The 17,855-nt window shown below is 53.0% G+C and overlaps 1 protein-coding gene across 1 annotated transcript in view; it reads left to right on the plus strand.

The window, feature by feature from the left end:
- The window catches only part of CCDC88C (coiled-coil domain containing 88C), a 117,797-nt gene that overhangs the window by 55,610 nt on the left and 44,332 nt on the right, over nt 1-17,855 (plus strand). Inside the window, exons 5-10 of the mRNA XM_044918051.1 lie at nt 8,587-8,645; nt 9,425-9,508; nt 11,842-11,982; nt 12,267-12,451; nt 13,133-13,214; nt 13,579-13,737. Coding sequence (XP_044773986.1) covers nt 8,587-8,645; nt 9,425-9,508; nt 11,842-11,982; nt 12,267-12,451; nt 13,133-13,214; nt 13,579-13,737 — 710 coding nt within the window. The remainder of the gene's footprint in view (nt 1-8,586; nt 8,646-9,424; nt 9,509-11,841; nt 11,983-12,266; nt 12,452-13,132; nt 13,215-13,578; nt 13,738-17,855) is intronic.

A 17,855-nucleotide genomic window follows, 5' to 3' on the forward strand; every position in this document is an offset into this window, starting at 1 on the left:
GTAAGGTTCTGAACCAGACCTAGACCAGCTCCCCGGTCCCTTCAAGCCCTGCTTTCTCAGCAGCCAGGCCTGTCACCGTGCCACACAAAAAAAGACTAGATTTGCCTGACAGGAAGCCAGGGTGTTAGCGAATTAATTTCTCTGATGAATCATCCAGCAGTCACGCTGGAAGAGAGCATGGCTTTTCTTCCAAGGTTTGTATCCAAGTGCAGCAGTGGTTTTCTGACTTGTAAATGGCTGATCCCAGCTCAGACGTGCAGAACGGAAGGGAGGGAGGCATGTAGGTGCAGAAACCCAGCCCAGAGAGGAGAGGGAACTCCTTCAGAGGCACACAGCTGTCACCGTAAGTTCCGCAGATGGATATATATGTGGATAGGCAGGAGGGCGGCCACAGTCATCATTCCGCGTGGTGCTTCTTGTATTCTAGACACCTGGCGAGATTCCCGGGTCCATGGAGGGGCTGACCCCGGACCCTGCAGAGTGCTCTCTGTGAATACAGCTGGAACTTTGGAGGATGGCCTGGGGGATTCCATTTATTTCTTTTCAGTGGGCTTGCTCTTGGTCTTTAGATTTCTCCATATCCTGGGGGTCCTCGAAGGGCTTCCAGTGACAGAAAGCACCTTGAGACCTCAGAACGTTCTGTGCCCACAGATGCTATGACTGTCCTTCCTCCCACTCCACGCAAGCCTCCATTTCGATTGCTGCTCTGGCTGAGGAGACTGGAGGGCCACTTTCCAACCCCCCCCCAGTAGAAGACTAGAATGGCCCTGTTCCCTTCCTTTTCTGAGCAGGCTACCCCTCAGCCAGAGGCCCCATAGAGAAACTCAGTCTGTCCCTCTCCTTCAGCTTTTGTGTCAAATGCCCACCCTCTCTCACTGGGTCCAGGGACCCTGGAAACAAGTAGGCTGTCTCTGCTCAAGAAGCCCCCAGTCTTTTTTGGGGAAGGGACGGGAGGAAGACAATGTTGGTAACTACTAGATCTGTTCTAGAGTAAGAAATGATGTAAGTGCACTTTCCACAGAGTGCAGAGCCCATAATGCGCTCTGCCTGGGCAGGCCAGGAAGACTTCCTGGAGGAGGTGTGTGGCAGAGCATCAGAAGGGAAGGTGTCCTGGGATAGAGGAGCTCAGAGGGGTGGAACTGTGCTGGGAATCCCATGAGGGGCATCATACTTGGGACACTGGGAGGAAGTCCCCCTCACAGCTGAAGTTTATATTTCAAAGGCCGGAGGGAAACGGGAACTCCCTGAAACTCCTGGAATTTAATATTTAACCCTCTCAGTGTTTGCTTGCTCTCCTGTCAAGGGCATCGTGGAAGTGCTTTTCAGATCCCATGAAAACCTTCCCTTGTAGTCCACACGGTGTGGCTCTGTGTTTTGATGATGAACAGGGAGTTTGTGCTGGGCCGGTGTGCCCGTGGCAGCCAGGAAGAGGGCCCGGAGTCTGGCTTATTAGGAAAAATCTTCTTGCCCCTGAGAAGTGTGCCCTTAAAGACCACAAGGACTGGCTTCCCTCCCCTGCCATCTTCCTGCAGTCCTGCCCTCCCCCACACACCCTGCTTGCCAAGGGACGGGGTGGCAAAAGCATCCACCATTGGGGGTTAATGAGAGGTTCTTGGGTTCTTTCTCCAAACCTTTATTTTTTTCATTTCTCCCTAACTCTGATCTCATCTTGTATGCATGTTTTTATTTCTGTATTTATTACAAAAACCTCACGTCCTTGAAATGAAGAGGCGAGAAGTAAGCGAACAAAGGAAAACCAACCTTGCAGCCATTCGATCCTGTTCATGCTCCCCGTTCCCTCCTTGAGGGAACAGGCTCCGAAAGGCCCCCAAACCCTATTTCACATGGCGAGGCCACGTCCTTCTACTTTGCTTCTATGCTGCTGGCTGGACTCAGAGATGAGTTTTTCAGTCCCCTCTAGGACGCGGGGGTTGCCGGGCACTTGAGTTGCCAGCCAGCACTTGGCTTTTCCTGGAACGTGAAGAGCTTGGTTAACACCAGGCCCGGGCAGGCGTTCCAGCGCAGCCAAAGGCCAGCCTTCTGCACAGCCCGCGGGATCTGCCTGGATACCAGCCTTTGTTTAGTAAACTTCTTAGCGCTGGTCTGGACGCAGAGACTGCTCCCCGGCTTCGGAAACCACGCCATGGCTTCCAGTGGGACTGTGCCCTGTGGCCGTGGCCGGACGTGGAGGAGGGACGAGATGTTATTTGTGAAAGGTCTTTATGGTCACTGATAGGATGTGGGCTTTGAGTTTTCCTCCTGGTGGTCGGGAGGGACCCTGCCTCACATCCTGTCCTGCCTGGGCCGCCACCTTCTCGCCTACAGCATGTGCGAATGCTGGGTCTCTCGCTGAAGTCTGGTGGTCGATTCTGCTTTTTCTGGTCTTCTGGTGTTGGGTGCTCGGGAGAATTAGCTCTCCCCTGCTGTGGCTCAGGCAGGCTGGGTGCGGTGGGGAGCCCTTGTGGTGGGTGATGCCGTCTGAGGGGCTTGGTGTGGCTGTTGCCGAGCTCTCGGTCACCTGGGAGCAGCTGCCTTCCGTCACTGGGCAGAGGCTTCTTGCTGCCCACACGGTGCTGCTGGGGTGTCCATGGGATGGGGGCAGGCTTGCTGTGGGTGGTGGACAGACACTGGAATGAGGGGCCCACTGGTCAGGCTGCGCTTGGGAGGCCTCTGCCCATTTCACACGGACATGTGACTCCATACCTGCCAGAGTCCACCTGTGATAACCATTTATTTAATAATTAAATAAAAGGATTATGTTAATGCCCGGTGGGGGCCGCGTTCTGGGTGTAAGAAAGCTAGGTAAGGGTTTCACAGGGTTTGCTCTTCAGATGGGGAGGTAGCAGGTGGAGGTGCCTGATTCAGACCGCATGGACCGGGACAGGTGTGTGGAGGGTCCCCATGGGCCCACCCACCAGGAACATGCCATCCACTCTGTTCCTCGGCAGTGCCCGGGGAAGGTGACCCTGACTGTGAATATAGTAATAAACAGCAGTTTTTGATGTAAGCGGAGCCCCCGGGAGGGCCCCCAGAGCTGTGCCATGTGTGGGTGAGTCTCGGGGGTGTCTACACTGAGGAGACACGTACAGGGGTCATGCTCAGTGCCGTGCTAGTTTCAAATCGACGAGACAGCCCCACAATCACCCTTAGGGAATGGGTGTTTTTTTTAAATAAGAAACCGAGCAGAGCATAGTTGGTGATTGACTCTAGCACATAAGGCAGAGGAGAGCAGCATGTAGGATTAGTAAGAAAAAAATACGTACGTAGGTAGGCGTGGTATCCATCCCGGCAAGGAAGGAAAGTGAGCCCGTTCTCTGTGTTCTTCTACCCGGGGATTCGACGTGAACGGTTTAATGTGACTCGTCCAGGCAACAGGCACTACCTGCTTACCTGGTTAACTGCCTGCACGCTGGCGTGCTGGCATCAGATGCTCAACCAGATAGAGCCTTGCTCTGGAAGGAACTGTGACCATCAGTAACGACAGGGATGGTAGGGAGTTAGGGCAAAGCAGGCGGTAACCAGCCCGGGACCCGATCTGAGTTCTGTGACTCTGCTTGTCTAAGCCTGTTCTTGTTTGTAAGATGGAGAGAATACTGTCCTCTGGGGATTCAGTCAAACGATTGTGTGCTCTGTGCAAGGGCAGTCATGGTCTGTAGGCATGAAGGGCATGTGGGGAGGGCAGAATTAACTCTAATGGGTCCATTCTCCAGCCTGTGAGGGTTAAAACCTCAGCCTTGCCGGCAGTTTGCGGATCCTGGGCCTCTGTGGTTGTGGAGAGCGGAGTTAGCGAGACAGGACTCTGCGTCATTACTTTTCTCTGGTCTTAACAGGTCATCGCCATGCCTTCCGACGTCAGCCAGGTGGAGGGTGTGCAACTCCCTCCAGTTGGAGGAGTCAGGAGGAGCTCCATCTAAGAAGGGACTGGGTGTCCCCTTGCCCAAATCCCCACCTTCATACCGAAGTGATCATTGATAGAGGAAAAGCTTTATTTTCCGTATCCAGAGACCAGGAAGTGTGAACATTCAGACGGCTGCCTCTTAGAGAATCAGAGTAGAGCCAAAAAGGACCCTAGAGATCATGTACCGGGCAGGGAAGATGGGTTTTGTAGCACGTGTCAACTTCCGCCGATTGGCAGTGGCTGTTGTGTGCTCTGTTCAGAAGGATTCTGAGGCCTCATTCCAGGCTCAGTAAGCAGCTGATGGGAATGAGGAGCCGCGTGTGCTACGGACACAAGATGAGAGGGGATTTTCCAACCCTAATCTAATCCAGCCGCCACGTTTTAGAAGTTCATGTACTTTAATTGTCAAACTACCCTCCTGTCTCCACGCCCACCCTCACCACACGTGCGATATCAGATAGTTTCCCTTCTGTTTTGGGAGCTGACTGCTGCAAACATCTGTAGCTTTATATGTAGCTTAGATCAGCAGATGCATTCCGGCTCTGCGAAGAACAGCTGCTCTGAGTTTCTCTGTGTCGGGACTTCAGGAAGCAGGTAGTAAAGTAAGGTTTTTCTTAGACTCAGCCATTAGCTCAGGCTGTCATGGGAATCCCCCTGGGGTTGCGGGTAGATGCAGAGGGTGTCGTATGTTTTCAGTCCTCCCCCCACCCCTTGGTTGCTTGTGACTCACTCAGTACAGAAATTCACATCGCTTTGTACCCTGCCCCCATTTCTCGCTCTGAAAAGCCATCCTAGTGAGCTTAACCAGGAAGCATTTATAATTTGACAAACGCCCTCTTCCCTTACCTCTGGGCCTTGCACGTGCTGATCCCCACGCCCGAAATGCTCTGGTTCACCTGCCTCCCACATCGCTCCTCATCCTTGGGTCTCAGCTCAGAGGTCACTTCCTTGAGGAAGCCTTGCCTGAGCCTTACTGCGAACTAGATGTCCTTCCTCTGGGTTTCCATAGCACTTATCAGCTTTTTAAAACTGCTGGTGGTCTTGGTCTGAGCTCAGAGGACTGTGTTGATTCCAGTTCTGTGCTCATCGAGCCCCCGGCACGTGGTAGGGGCTTGGGAGGGCGTGGTCTGTAGGTCTGTTTCTTCTTTGCCGGCTTAACTGTGTCACTGAGCTAGCCTTGCTGGCAGGGACCCAGTACAGAGTCTTCTGGTATGTTTTGAAACTATTCAAAACCCACAATCTGGCAGATTTATGAAAATAGCAGTTCGCCTTACTGTTGAAATCTTGAGAGAAATTTGGTAGCAGCTTCCCGGGAGAAACGAGGGAACTTGTGCTCTTTTTTATTTATTTATTTTTTAAATTGCATAGGAATCTGTGGAGGGGTAAAAATCACAGGGTGCATTTGTTGTAAGCAAATGTTTGTATTTGCTTCACCTGGTGAGACTGAGCACACACAGCATTGCTTCATTTGAACTGAGGGCAGAGGTGGGCGCCTGGGTGGTGTCTGCCTTTGGCTCAGGTCATGATCCCAGGGTCCTGGGATGGAGCCCCGCATCGGGCTCCCCGCTCAGAGGGGGGTTTGCTTCTCCCTCTGCCTCTGTGCTCTCTCTCTCTCAAATAAATAAAATCTTAAAAAGAAATGAATGACGGCAGAGGCAAATTTCCTAGGACTCTGTTCATCGCCAAAAAGTTAATTTTAAATAATTTTTTTCCATGAAAATTTTTCGAAGACCCTCTCCTTTAAACACGTTGCCCCGACTCTGTTCTAAAATGTAGCAAACAGGAATTCCATACTTTCCTAATGGGTGCGAGCGAATGAGTGAATGACTCACGGTTGTCATTGTGTGTGGCTGCTCGGTGCTGAGGGAACAGAACCCTTTGTTCTTTTACCGAAAAGTCACAGAATGTAGTTTGAGCCCTTTGTGTGCATGTGCACGGGGTTTCTGGTCTCTTCCCTGCAGTCAGGTAGCTGACTGATGCTCCTGATGTTGTTAGTGGGCCTGTTTGGTGTTGTTCCCGCGGTCAGCTTGCTGTTTTTATCCATCATGAGCTGGGGAACGTGGATCATCGGAGTTTAAATTATTCTAAAGTATGATATAATTAGGACCTTTGGGGCCTTTCCTGTGAACAGAGTATGTAAAGATTCACGTGTGAACTCTGACTTCTGTCTGAGTCGATCTGAGACCTTCCAGATGCTTTCCTCCTGCATGTCTGCTCCCTGCTGGTTATACACCAGGTGCGTGGCCTGTGGAAGGTGAATCATCACTGGCAACACCTGGGCGGGGCGGGGGGTGCGGGTCTGCACCTTTTAGGTCCACCAAAGGCTTATGAGGGGCACTTGCCAGGTGTCTGGGGACTGATCGAGGGGACAGAGGTGAGAGCACTCACATGGGCTGGATGCAGCACTGTGGCCAGGGAAAGATTTTGGTGAGACTGATTGCAGGCTTTGAATGTTCAGGTGGGCATTTCCTTGTTATCAAAACTAAAATCATGATTGATCATCAACTCGGCTTTAATGCAAAAGTTAGTCATTGTGGTCATGCATTTATTTATGTCTATGGATTAGAACCTCTTGGGCCAAGGAAAAGGCCTCCAGTTAAAAGAATGCATTAGTCTGAAATTTTTTCCATTTCAAACATTGATAAGGTTCTGGACCTTATCAGCAAAGAGAAGGGCTTGACCATAGTACACTGATGTGCGGTGCCAAACCTTAAGCATATTCTTAGGACTGTGGATCTGCGTGCTCTGAAGGGTCCCTGAGGCCTAGTCCCCCAACCCCTCCTGCCCACCTTCAGGCTGGAAGGTGAGAAGGGGGAGTGCAGTTTTGGTTGAGCTAATGCCCAGCTGCCATACCTGAGACTCAGCCATGATCTCGGGAAAAGCTGTGTTGAGCTGTTTCTCAGTTGAGAAATATTAGGACAAGATCGCATGTCACTCCACACACACATTACACCCAAGGACTGGAAATGAACCACAACACTGATTCTTGGGACTCAAGTTCGGTTTTTTCGTCCTGGTGGTCGTTGGGGATACATTGGGCCATATTTGCACAGAGTGAGCAGGTGCCGCTAAGTCTGTCGAGAACACCATGCTATTTGTGGTGTGTTGCTTCTCTCCCAAATAGAACAGGACACAATAAGAATGGGAGAGCCCTGTGGAATTTTTCACCTGCAAGCAAACTTGCACATCACCCAGTTCATCACACTGTAAGGTATGGAAACCGTTTCGTAGATACGGAGACCAAGCCTGCGAGACAGAGTTTGGCTTGTTGGAGTCACATCTCTTTGGGTGACCGAGCCGGTCTAGAGCCCAGTGTCTGACTCTGTTTATTTACGTGATCAAAACTGATTAGGCCAGGGAGCCTGGATGGCTCAGTTGGTTAAGCGACTGCCTTCGGCTCAGGTCATGATCCCAGGGTCCTGGGATCAAGTCCCGCATCGGGCTCCCTGCTCTGCGGGGAGCCTGCTTCTCCCTCTCCCACTCCCCCTGCTTGTGTTCCCTCTCTCGCTGTGTCTCTCTCTGTCAAATAAATAAAATCTTTAAAAAAAAACAACTGATTAGGCCAGCAGATGAGGATGCATTTGGCCTCAAGCATAATCAGAGAGACAAAACGCAGAACGGCGAAATAAGATTTTTTTGGCCTCTCCGGCAGAACAGAGAAAGAGCGGGAGGTTAGAGACGTGGGACAATGGGGGATTGGGACTTGCTGTTTTTCGGTTATGAGAAAGTAAAAGGGTAAAGCCTTTCTGCAGGGCAATTTATTAAAGAAGGAGGTAAGGATGTGCATAATTAGCCACTAAGGTGTTCTCTGTAGCAGTGTTCAGATTAAAATAGTGAAAACTTGAACCTCTCAAAGAGGACTGGTTGAATAAGTTTGTGGCCTTTGTATAAAGTCAGTATGAGACCATCAAAAATGATGCATATAGGGGCGCCTGGGTGGCTCAGTCGGTTAAGCGTCTGCCTTTGGCTCAGGTCATGATCCCAGGGTCCTGGGATGGAGTCCCCGTGTTGTGCTCTGCGCTCAGCAGGGAGTCTGCTTCTCCCTCTCCCTCTGCCCCTCTCCCCACTCATGCTCGCTTGCTCGCTCTCCCTCTCTCTCTCTCTCAAATGAATAAAATCTAAAAAAAAAAAAAAGACACATACACGTTTGGGATCTGCTCTAGAATACTCCAGCCAAACACTGCGACAGAGAACGTGGGGGAGGGGGTGAACTGATGTGCAAACTGTTGATCATGTGAAGCGGGATGATGGGGGTGGGGGGTTTGTTTCTCTATTCTCCCTTGTCTGTTTGACATTCTGCATGATGGAAAGGCAGAATTATATACAGCCTTATTTTGGAGCACTCGGTATTTTCCTTGGGGATTACTCTCTCCCCTGTGCTTTGCTTCCCACACACCAAAAAGAGCTGCTGGTTCTGAAGTTCATTCATTATCATGAGAGGATATTTATGCTATCTGAATGGAAAAGGGCCACAGATAGCTACAGACAGAATTCTCATTTGTTTAAAAAATCAGCCCATACAAAGAAAAGAGATGGGAGTGTGCACACCGAGATGGTTATCGCTGGACAGAAAGACTACTGTCTCTCTAGCTGGGTTTCACCTCCCCTCCCCCTGCTGCAGACACAGATCACTGGTGAAATTTTATGAACAGTTGAGCTTAACTAGATATGCTGCTCTTTTGGTTTAGGGAAGAGCATGGAAGAAATAAAGAAGCTGCTGCTGCTGGTACTAGGCTGTGCCGTTCAGGTAGGGATTGGGTCGGGGTCGGGGCCGGGGCCGGGGGAGGGCCTGCTCCCCGCCATTGTGGGTTTGCAGTTGTGAGGTAGGAATTCTTGGGTTCCTGAGAGAGTGGTGGCCACCATGTCTGGCACAGGGCACCTTGGGCCAGAGGGCAGGCGGGGACCCGTGGGCCAGGATGCCATTAGCACCCTGTCCCCAGTATAGAAGCATCTGGAACTACGGCCTGTGGGCCACATTGACCTGCCACCTGTGAAGTCTTATGAACACAGCCATGCTCGCTCCTTTACACATCCTCTGTGGCTGCATTCACGCCACAGTGGCAGAGCTGAGGCCAAATGGCCCACTGGGTCTGAGATTTCTTTTCTTTTTTTCTTTTTACATCTGGCCCTTTACAGATGAAGTTTGCCAGCCCCTGGCCTAGACCGGGTGTTCCTGCTCTTGTTTAAGAATCCCCTGGAGAGCTGATTAAAGTACAGACTTCAGCATCCGCTCCCCCCCCCCCCCCACCCCAGCACCTCCCCAGTGTTGTCAGTCTGGGATGAGCTTTTTCAAAATCACCCCCCAGGTGATTCTGCTGTAGGTCTGATACCGGTAGTCTGAGCAACTTCTAGAGAAGCCTCCGTGGGGGAGGGCTTCTGGGAGGACAGGAGCTTGCTTGGTTATGAAGGAGGAAGCCGGAGAAGGCTTGGGTGGCTGGGCAGTTCGTTTTGAAACTATACTTTGGCGGCGGGGTGGCCCTAGGTTGCCCTCGCAGAGCTTCCATTAATACCTGTAACCCTCCACAGTGTGAGAGGAAAGAGGAATTTATTGAGAGAATCAAACAGCTGGACATTGAGACCCAAGCCGGGATCGTGGCCCATATACAGGAGGTAGGTGTGTGGCTCTGTGGGGTGTGGCTGTGGACGGCCGCTCCTGTGGCCACCCGGAGCTGAGCATGATCCACGGGGGAGAAGCTTAAAGATCATGCTTCTGTTAGGATTCAGATGCCGCAGACACACTGATTCTATTTGGAAAGGTAACCATCAGCAAGCTAAAATGGGGTAGAAATAAGAAAAAAAATTTTTTTTAAACCCTCAATCAAGTCTTCTTTTGCCTCCTCTTCTTGCCTAATATGGACTCAGACTATTTTTAAGAGCTATCAAGTGGTTTAGGCTCAGAATTTGATTTACAGACCCTGAGAATGTCTTCTGGCAAATGTCACCCTCCTTAGAATGGTTGATCTTTATAGAGAGAGATTCTCTGCTTTTGTCAGTGACGTGGCAGAGAAATAAGCTGCCCTACTTGGGGAGTTAAAAACTGGCAAGTCCCAGAGGGCTTGTGCAGAGACCAAGTCTCCTGGATGGATGGTGTCAGGAGGGCTCTGCCTGAGAGCAGCCCCTCCGCCATTGCCCTTAGGTGGATGTGGTTTCCCTGGAAAATGAGCCTGGAGAAGCAAGTGCCCACCTGAAAATTGCCTTCCCTGACCTCCACACCACCCTCTCTCCAAAAGGAGCCCTGTATGCTTTAATCACCTCAGGAGATACGGTTCAGCCTCCAGTGTAATTGGACAGATGAAGTAAAGACACAAAAAAGACACGCAGAGGAGCTTGGAGGAGCGGGTGTCTAACTGGCAGAAGCAGCTGAGGGCAGAGGTCCCCGTGCTGGCACCGGGGACAGGCTGCTCCTGGGCTTGGGGGGGCTCCCACAGCTGCCCAGGGCACTGCGCATGGGGGTGGTGAGCTCTGAGCCAGGATCTGAAGGAGGTGGATGTAGCTCGTTGCAGGTAGGGAGGGGGTCCATCAGGGAAAGTCAGTAATGTAACAACTATTCTCAACCGCCCGTATCAGGGGCTGACCAATGGTGAGCCTCAGAATGGTTCTGCTTTTTAATTTTCCTTGCACGTCTGTGTATTTTGAAAATTGTGTTTATTCCAGGGCCTGGGTCCTTGAGACTCACCAGGTCTTTCCACTTTCTGCCTTTCCTGCTCAGACAGCAGGATGTTAAAAAGAGAGCGACAGAAGCGATGTGGCCAGAAAGGAGTCCTGCATGCCTCTCATGTGGTGACTGGTGGTGGGGGCTGGGCTTCACCATTAGCTGGGTGCTTCTTAAATGTTCGGGTGTGCAGAACTAGGGGAGGACGGGCACCAGCCTTTAATTAAAAGCTCCTTGGGGGACTGACATGCTCCTGGGGTTGAGCCCCTGCGCCCCCTCCACAGAGGCCTTCCTCCAGCCTTGGTTTGGGGGCAGGCCTATCACCCAGCCTCCACTCCGAGTCCTGAGTGCGCCCTGAACCACGGGATGAGATTTCTCCTGATCTTCGTGATCCGCTGAATCTCAGTGTTTCCTTTGTAAGGTGGGGACAGGTAAGAAAGGGGTTGTCTTTGAGACACTAAAGGGCCCTATCTTTTGTTTTTGTTTAACTGTTTTCTGTCTCTGTGTACTGCTCTGAAAAATTTAAGAACTTTTTTTGGTGTGCCTCACTGAGTGGATAGCCGTGGTTTCTTTTTATTTTCCCTGGTTGAAGCCTGAGTCCACGAATACTTCTCTTCCCAAAACTGAGATATCAGATACTCAAAATAGATCTTCTGCCCCCTTGGTAGGTCTGGAGGGGGAGGTGGCGAGAAGGTCAGGCTGGCAGAAGCCATAGAGAGGCTGCCCAGAACAGACATAGCTGGGGGCCTCCGCTCACACCTGACGGAAAGGGGAAACCAGATGATCTTACGTGACCTGTGGGGATGAGATACAGGCTTACCTGAAGGTCATTTTAGATTATGACCTATTTCCCCCCGAAATAAAATTGTCATGTACCCAGCATTCTGACGTAAGAGTTTGATTTAACATTTGCCGTATTCACGTTTGATTTGAAGTAATAACACAGGGTCCTTCTCCCCCTCAGAGCCCCTGAGGCTTCCCTTCCTTGTGTTGGAAGTTGACGGTGCTCCAGGAACAGTATCTGAGGACTGTTTAGGGAAAGACTATATTGTAGGAGCGCTTTCTGGCATTCGAGCAAAACCCAGGTCCTCTTAAAGGCGGTGTTGAAAGCGGGAGGGGTTTGTTGAAGGGAGCTTGCATCTGCTTACGCAGCGCCCTTCTGACGGCAGAGGATTTGTCGGTGAAGGGTTGATGGTGTTGGTGGAGTGAGTCGGCCAGGACCCCACCTCGCCTAACGCAGGGGATGGATGCTCCCGGCCGGCCTCTGCAGTGCCTACCTGTGTGCCCACAGGTGACCCACAACCAGGAGAACGTGTTCGACCTGCAGTGGCTGGAGCTCCCCGACGTGGCCCCAGAGGAGCTGGAGGCCCTCTCGAGGAACATGGTGTTTCATCTCAGGAGGCTCATCGATGAGCGAGACGAGTGCACGGAGGTGCGTCACCTGACACCCATGGGAGAAGGTCCTAGAAATGCTGAGCTCTTGTCTGGGTGGGTGGGGCTCCTCCAGTCACACGCTCCTGGTCGTCCCATTGGATATTTTGTCTCTTCTTAAAAACTCACACCCCCTTTCTCCTGCCTCCCTCCCTCGTGGTTTCTCGTTCTCAGCCAGCCTCTTCTCTCACTTTCTCCTTGTCTTCCGACGAGTGTGGCCGTGTGTGCTGTGCGGGGTGCGCTGGTGAGACCGCTGCTTTCCCTCCTCTCTCCGCCCCGCCGCAGCTGATCGTGGACCTGACCCAGGAGCGGGACTACCTGCAGGCACAGCACCCGCCCAGCCCGCTCAAGTCCTCCAGCGCCGAGTCCACCCCCAGCCCCACCAGCAGCCTGTCCAGCGAGGACAAGCAGCACCTGGCCGTGGAGCTGGCCGACACCAAGGCCAGGCTGCGCCGTGTCAGGCAGGAGCTGTGAGTCTCCGGTGACCCCGGGCTGCCTTTCTGCTGTGGTGTGGGCGTGTCTGTCGTGCAGTCTACTTCTGCGCCCTGCAGCTGACAGGAGCGCTCTGACGTGGGCCCCGGCGTAAGCGGGCTCAGCTCCGAGTGGGGTCGCTGTTTGAATGTGGACTGGTTGCCTCCCTGTCTGGGCTCCTGCCAGTCTGGGTTACAGATTGTCTACAGAAGTAGCCTCCTGTCCACACGAGTCCAGTTGGGGGCAGGAACGATCACACACGGGGATGTTTTCTTGGCTGGAGGGAGGATGCAGTTCACCCCATTGGGTGAACCTGCTGTCCCGTCTTTCCTGCAGCAGGTGAATATCACTTCACCCCATCTCGGGAGCTGCCCGCCTCCCCCTCGCTGCCTGCCTGGCTATGGGGAATGTGTCTTTGGCCAGAGCCTCCTTACCTGGCCCACACCCTCAGAGGGAAATCCAGCAGAGTCTGGTGGGTGGGGTTTGAGAGCAGGCTTTAAAAAGTTAAAAATGGGAAAAGCATTTGAGTAGAAACCTTTCTGCAGGCTCCATCTGCAGACTGCCCTCCTCACTCCCGGAAGTGTCCCCTTCCCTCTCCCTGCTCTGGTCTCATGAGGTGGGGGGCTGGGGGAATGTTAACTGAGGAGGCCTCACTACGGTCCCTCCAAATCGCCCCCCAGGGAGGAGAAGACAGAACAGCTTGTGGACACCAGGCACGAGGTGGACCAGCTGGTGCTGGAGCTGCAGAAAGTCAAGCAGGAGGTGAGTGGGAGGGCCTGTGCGCGTGTCCAGGAGGAGCGGGTGCTGGTGGCTGGGACTCCCCAGTAACTGTGGCCTGGAGGCTTGGGAATGCAGCATCAGGAGCTTCCAGCAAAGGCCTGTTTCTGTCCAGCCCAAAGCAGCACTGCCTGAGAGCCACTTGTCCTAAGAACTGCTTTGGGGGGTGACCCTGTGTCTTCGTGACAGTGTGTGGGGACCCCCCCCCCCGACACAAACCTGCCCAGCCACCAGAACCTGGCTTCTCCTGGGACGTCCTGGAAACATTACACAGCAGGCACTTGGCTCCCTCTTCCCTCCGAGGAGGGATGCCCTAACCTGGGTTCCCATGCCTTTTCCTACCTTCCAGAACATCCAGCTGGCGGCTGATGCCCGCTCTGCTCGCGCCTATCGAGATGAGCTGGATTCCCTGAGGGAGAAGGCCAACCGCGTGGACAGGCTGGAGATGGAACTGGTGCGCTGCAAGGAGAAGCTGCACGACGTGGACTTCTATAAGGCCCGCATGGAGGTGAGCCTGCGCCTTCCAGATGCACCTGTGGGGTTTGGGGAAAAGGGAGCCATAGGATCTCCACAGCGAAGCTTTCCCCGTACCTCAGCCTGTCTGCGCTGCCCCAGAAGGCCCCTCTGTGCTCCTTGCCTGGCTGGAGGTGTTAGAGGGGTGAGGCAGGGGAGAGAACATGGTTCTGTAATGAAGAGCTCTGATTTCTTTTAGGATTTTTCCTTCTCCTGCTTCATACCACAGTGATGACCTTCTACTCAAGGATGATTTTTCTTCTTCTTGCTGTTTTCTCTGGTTAACTCTTGCCGGGACTCCATTTCTTCATCTTTAAAATAGAGATAGTCCTACCACTTCATGAGTTTTTTTCAGATGAAAGAGGCAGAATTCCTGGCACTTGGGCTGGTCCCATTATAAGCCCTCAGTCGTGGAACCCACTCGGATCCTGAGGTTCTGGGTGGATGGCGGGGGGTGGGGAGGGCATCAGGGCTAACGGGGGACTGGAGACCAAGATCCAGGTGGGGTCACTGATACTTCAGCCCCTCACCCATCAGCCGCAGGTTCTGGGACCCTCTTTTCCAAGGACTCGGGGATTTTACCCCCATCACCAGTCCCACGGGGTCTGGAAGTAGTTGTCATGAGCTGGTAAAATCAGGATGTCAGCACAAACCAAATGGGCTTGTTTGGTAAGAAATAACCCCAGTTGCCACTCAGGAGGCTTTTGAGGGGACTGAACACAGGTCTGGGGAGCATGGTGGCCCTCTCCCAGCCGTGTTGCTGGCAGGCACGCTTGGGGAAGGCTGTGTGGCTGAAGACGCGGACCTGCTCTCCTGCTCCAGCCAGGCCCTGCCTCTGGGCCATGGGAGGAGGGTGGGGGAGACCGTGGGGCAGGCCCTGTTTGTTACCCCAGGAGTGTCTGTTCCCTGAGGAATGTGACACCCTACCTCCTGCAGAGAAGGCGCCTTTGGTGCTGCGGCCTTGGCCTGAGCCAGAGGTGGGGGTGGGACTCCAGCTCTGGCTTTGTCCTGGAAACGGTCCACTGGCCACGCTGAATTTGAAAGGCATAAATCCCCGGCACAGACAGGTTCTGGGACGTGGGCACACACCGGGGCCTCTCATCACTTACTAGAAATGCCACAGTTGGGAGAAGGAGAGACAGTCTTGCACGTTTGCCCAGACCGCTGCCCTAGCATGCCCTCCTGCACATTGGGGGGACCTTACGCAGCTCCCAGATGGGATCAGAGGCGGAGTGTGATTCGCACCTCTCGCCCCGACTCTGTCCCGTGGAGTGGGTGGCTGTCAGGATCCAGTCTCTGATCTCTGTGTTCACGCCTGGCCCTGTCCAAGCAGCCTTGCATGGTCCTCTGGACACAGCCCGTTAGTGCCTGTGGGCGCCCAGGCTGCACCAGCAGTGAGGGATCCAGACACAAGATGATGCATGCCCTGCTTCACGGAGCTCCCAGACTTTCGGGGTTTCTCCTGGGACCCCCGGGGCCTCAGATTTCTCCAGTTCTCATATTTCATGCCTCTCTGTAGTAACTGGAACATTTTTCACATTGATGAATGTCCTAGTGAAGAGTTATGGTGAGATTGGTAATGCCTTAAATTTTGCTTTAGTTTTTATTACCACAAGAGAAATAGTGTGTGTCTGCGTGAGATTTTACTTGGGGGCAGGCAGTGGCTTTGCAGCCCAGGCTGGCTGATGCAGTGGGACTGGTCCGTGGAGTCCAGGGCACTGTAGAGAGGATGAGTCTTGCTGTGCTCTGATGCCCATGATAACAGGGGTCAGCGGATGGGAGTACTTGGGCACTCATTCCCCCCCCGGCCACCTGCCTACCAGAGCACTCAGGTAGGTGTGTGTTGGGAGTTAACCTGGAATGCAGCTCAGAGACCTCCAAACATGTTGCTTTGGGTTGAGAGCCAGCGGTATTTGGGGCCTGCAGGGATTGAGGTGGGCCATCTACCCTGGAATGCGGGGGGGCCCAGGCCTAGACCACTCAGTCCCCCTAGGGCTGCGTGTCAAGGGACAGCGCCGCCTTGATGCACAGGTGTATTCGATGGGCCCATGTTTGTGTTTCAGTAAACAAGGTTGCCCAGCTTTATATGGAAAGTCAGATTTTCCAGAGTGTGCTGATACCCATTTCCAAGGGATTCACCGTAAGACTCCTGAATAATTTCTAAGTAATTAGAAGCACTCAGTGACATACAGAAATGTGTCTGTGAATTGAGATTGACCTGCATGTGATAAAACCTGAGATTATAAAAGAGCCAAATATGATGTGTACACATCCAAAAACCAAAGACAAACTGGACAGAGAGCTGGGTAGATGGGTGGACGTGTGACAAAGCAAATAGAGCAAAACACTAATTACAGAATCTAGGTGGTATGTGCATGACGTTCAGAATACTTACTCCAACTTTTCGGTGTACTTTAAAATTTCCATAATGAAATACGGGGAGGGAGGTGGAAAGTGAAAAGCTAGCAGTGGGCGTTAACTCTTTTTGAATAAACTGGTATGTGATTAACATCAACTTAATAATGAAATAATTTAAAGTATTAATCAGTTTAAAGCTATGAAACCGCTGCATGTGAGTGTTAGATCTCTATTTCTCAAGATGTGGTCTGTATCTACCTGTGTCCATGTCCGTTCAGGAGGCCTGTTCAAAATGCAGATTCCTGGGCACCACCCTAGATCCTGGGAGTGGACCCCCAGGAATGTGCATTCTGTGGGCGCTCTCTCTTCTGCACTGCCAGGCATGAGGCCCCCAGTCGTAGATGGACGGGTTATTTTTCTCCTTCCTGCTGGCTTTTCTCTGCCGGAGGTGGGGTGGGCAGGGCTGATGGCAGGTCTGTGGGTGGAGCTTGGCCAGAGGCTTCCTGTGTGCACATTGAGCCCCTGAGGGCAGGGACTAGGTCTTAACTCGACTGCATGCCCGGGGCCTGGCACTCACTAGGTGCTTCTTAATCGCCCCACAAGTCGGGTAAAGTGCCATTGATCAGCAATGGAAAGACTTAGCGTGGGGAGAAGGACAGGAAGAATCAAGAGCCTTTGTCCTCTCCCAAATGGAGTGGTGGTAGGTGTGAACGGGCAGGAGGGCAGCGAGAGGAGCATGATGGTTTTGTTCATGCCAGCTCATGAATACCTACCCTGTAGGGGACCCAATTCTAGACAGAGGGCGTGGCAGATGGCCCAGGTGCCCTCCCCGAGAGCCTGGCCAGTGTCACTGCTGAGAAGCACGGTAACGCATATCACGGGGGCAGCGTGTGTTAGTGCCGCATGGGAGGAAACGATAAAAGGCTTTGGAGTTCAGGGCGAGGGCAAGGTTAATTTTGGTTCGAAAAATATGGACCACAAGTTTCCATGTTTTGGTGTTAAGCTTCTGGCAGCTCTTCTGTGGCTCCTAGTCTGGTTTACTTAAGGGTTCACGCGGCAGGAGGAGACCGGCGTGGGCATCCGTACGTACAGCAGGAAGCACAGGTGGGTGCACCGGTGGTCCTTCCCTTTGCAAGCAGGTGTCCCACCTCACTGCTGCCATCGGGCCGTGTGGGAGGACGATGGAGGCAGAGAGGCTGCCTGGAGGTTCCTCTTGTCCCGTGTTTTGTTTCTGGCTGAATTTCCCAACAGCACAAGGCAGGTGCCTTGCTGCCGTCTGCGTCCTAAGTAGGGTCAAGGTAAGATGGGCCTTGTCCTCACTCCTCTGAGATTTATGGCTTTCTAGGCGGTGCTGGCTCCAAAGTAAACATAGTCTGAGAGGTAGAGACCGAGCAGGGCACAGTCCTAATTGCCACACCCCTTGCTGGGTGTTGGGTGAGGCTTGCCCCCATCTGTAAAAGGGGGTGCCTGGCATTGTGCATGGTATAAGGGCGTGTTTCCAGTGAGCTTATCCTAGCGAGACATGGGAGCCGATCGTGCAGCGAGGGGTGGGATGGGTTGTGGGCAAGGCAGTTGGGAGCTAGGTTCATGATCAGTCCACCCTGCCCCCCCGCCCGGCCCCAGGGGCTCCCCATCCTCCAGAGCGTGTTTCCCCACCTGCCAGCATGTCTCCCCGCTGCTGCCCAAAGGCAGGTTGAAGAATGAGGGCCTCTGCCCGCCTTCTCTGTCGTTGCTCATTGACCCCAGGGCCTGCAC

This window comes from Neomonachus schauinslandi, chromosome 9, assembly GCF_002201575.2.
Source record: "Neomonachus schauinslandi chromosome 9, ASM220157v2, whole genome shotgun sequence".
Taxonomy (NCBI): domain Eukaryota; kingdom Metazoa; phylum Chordata; class Mammalia; order Carnivora; family Phocidae; genus Neomonachus; species Neomonachus schauinslandi.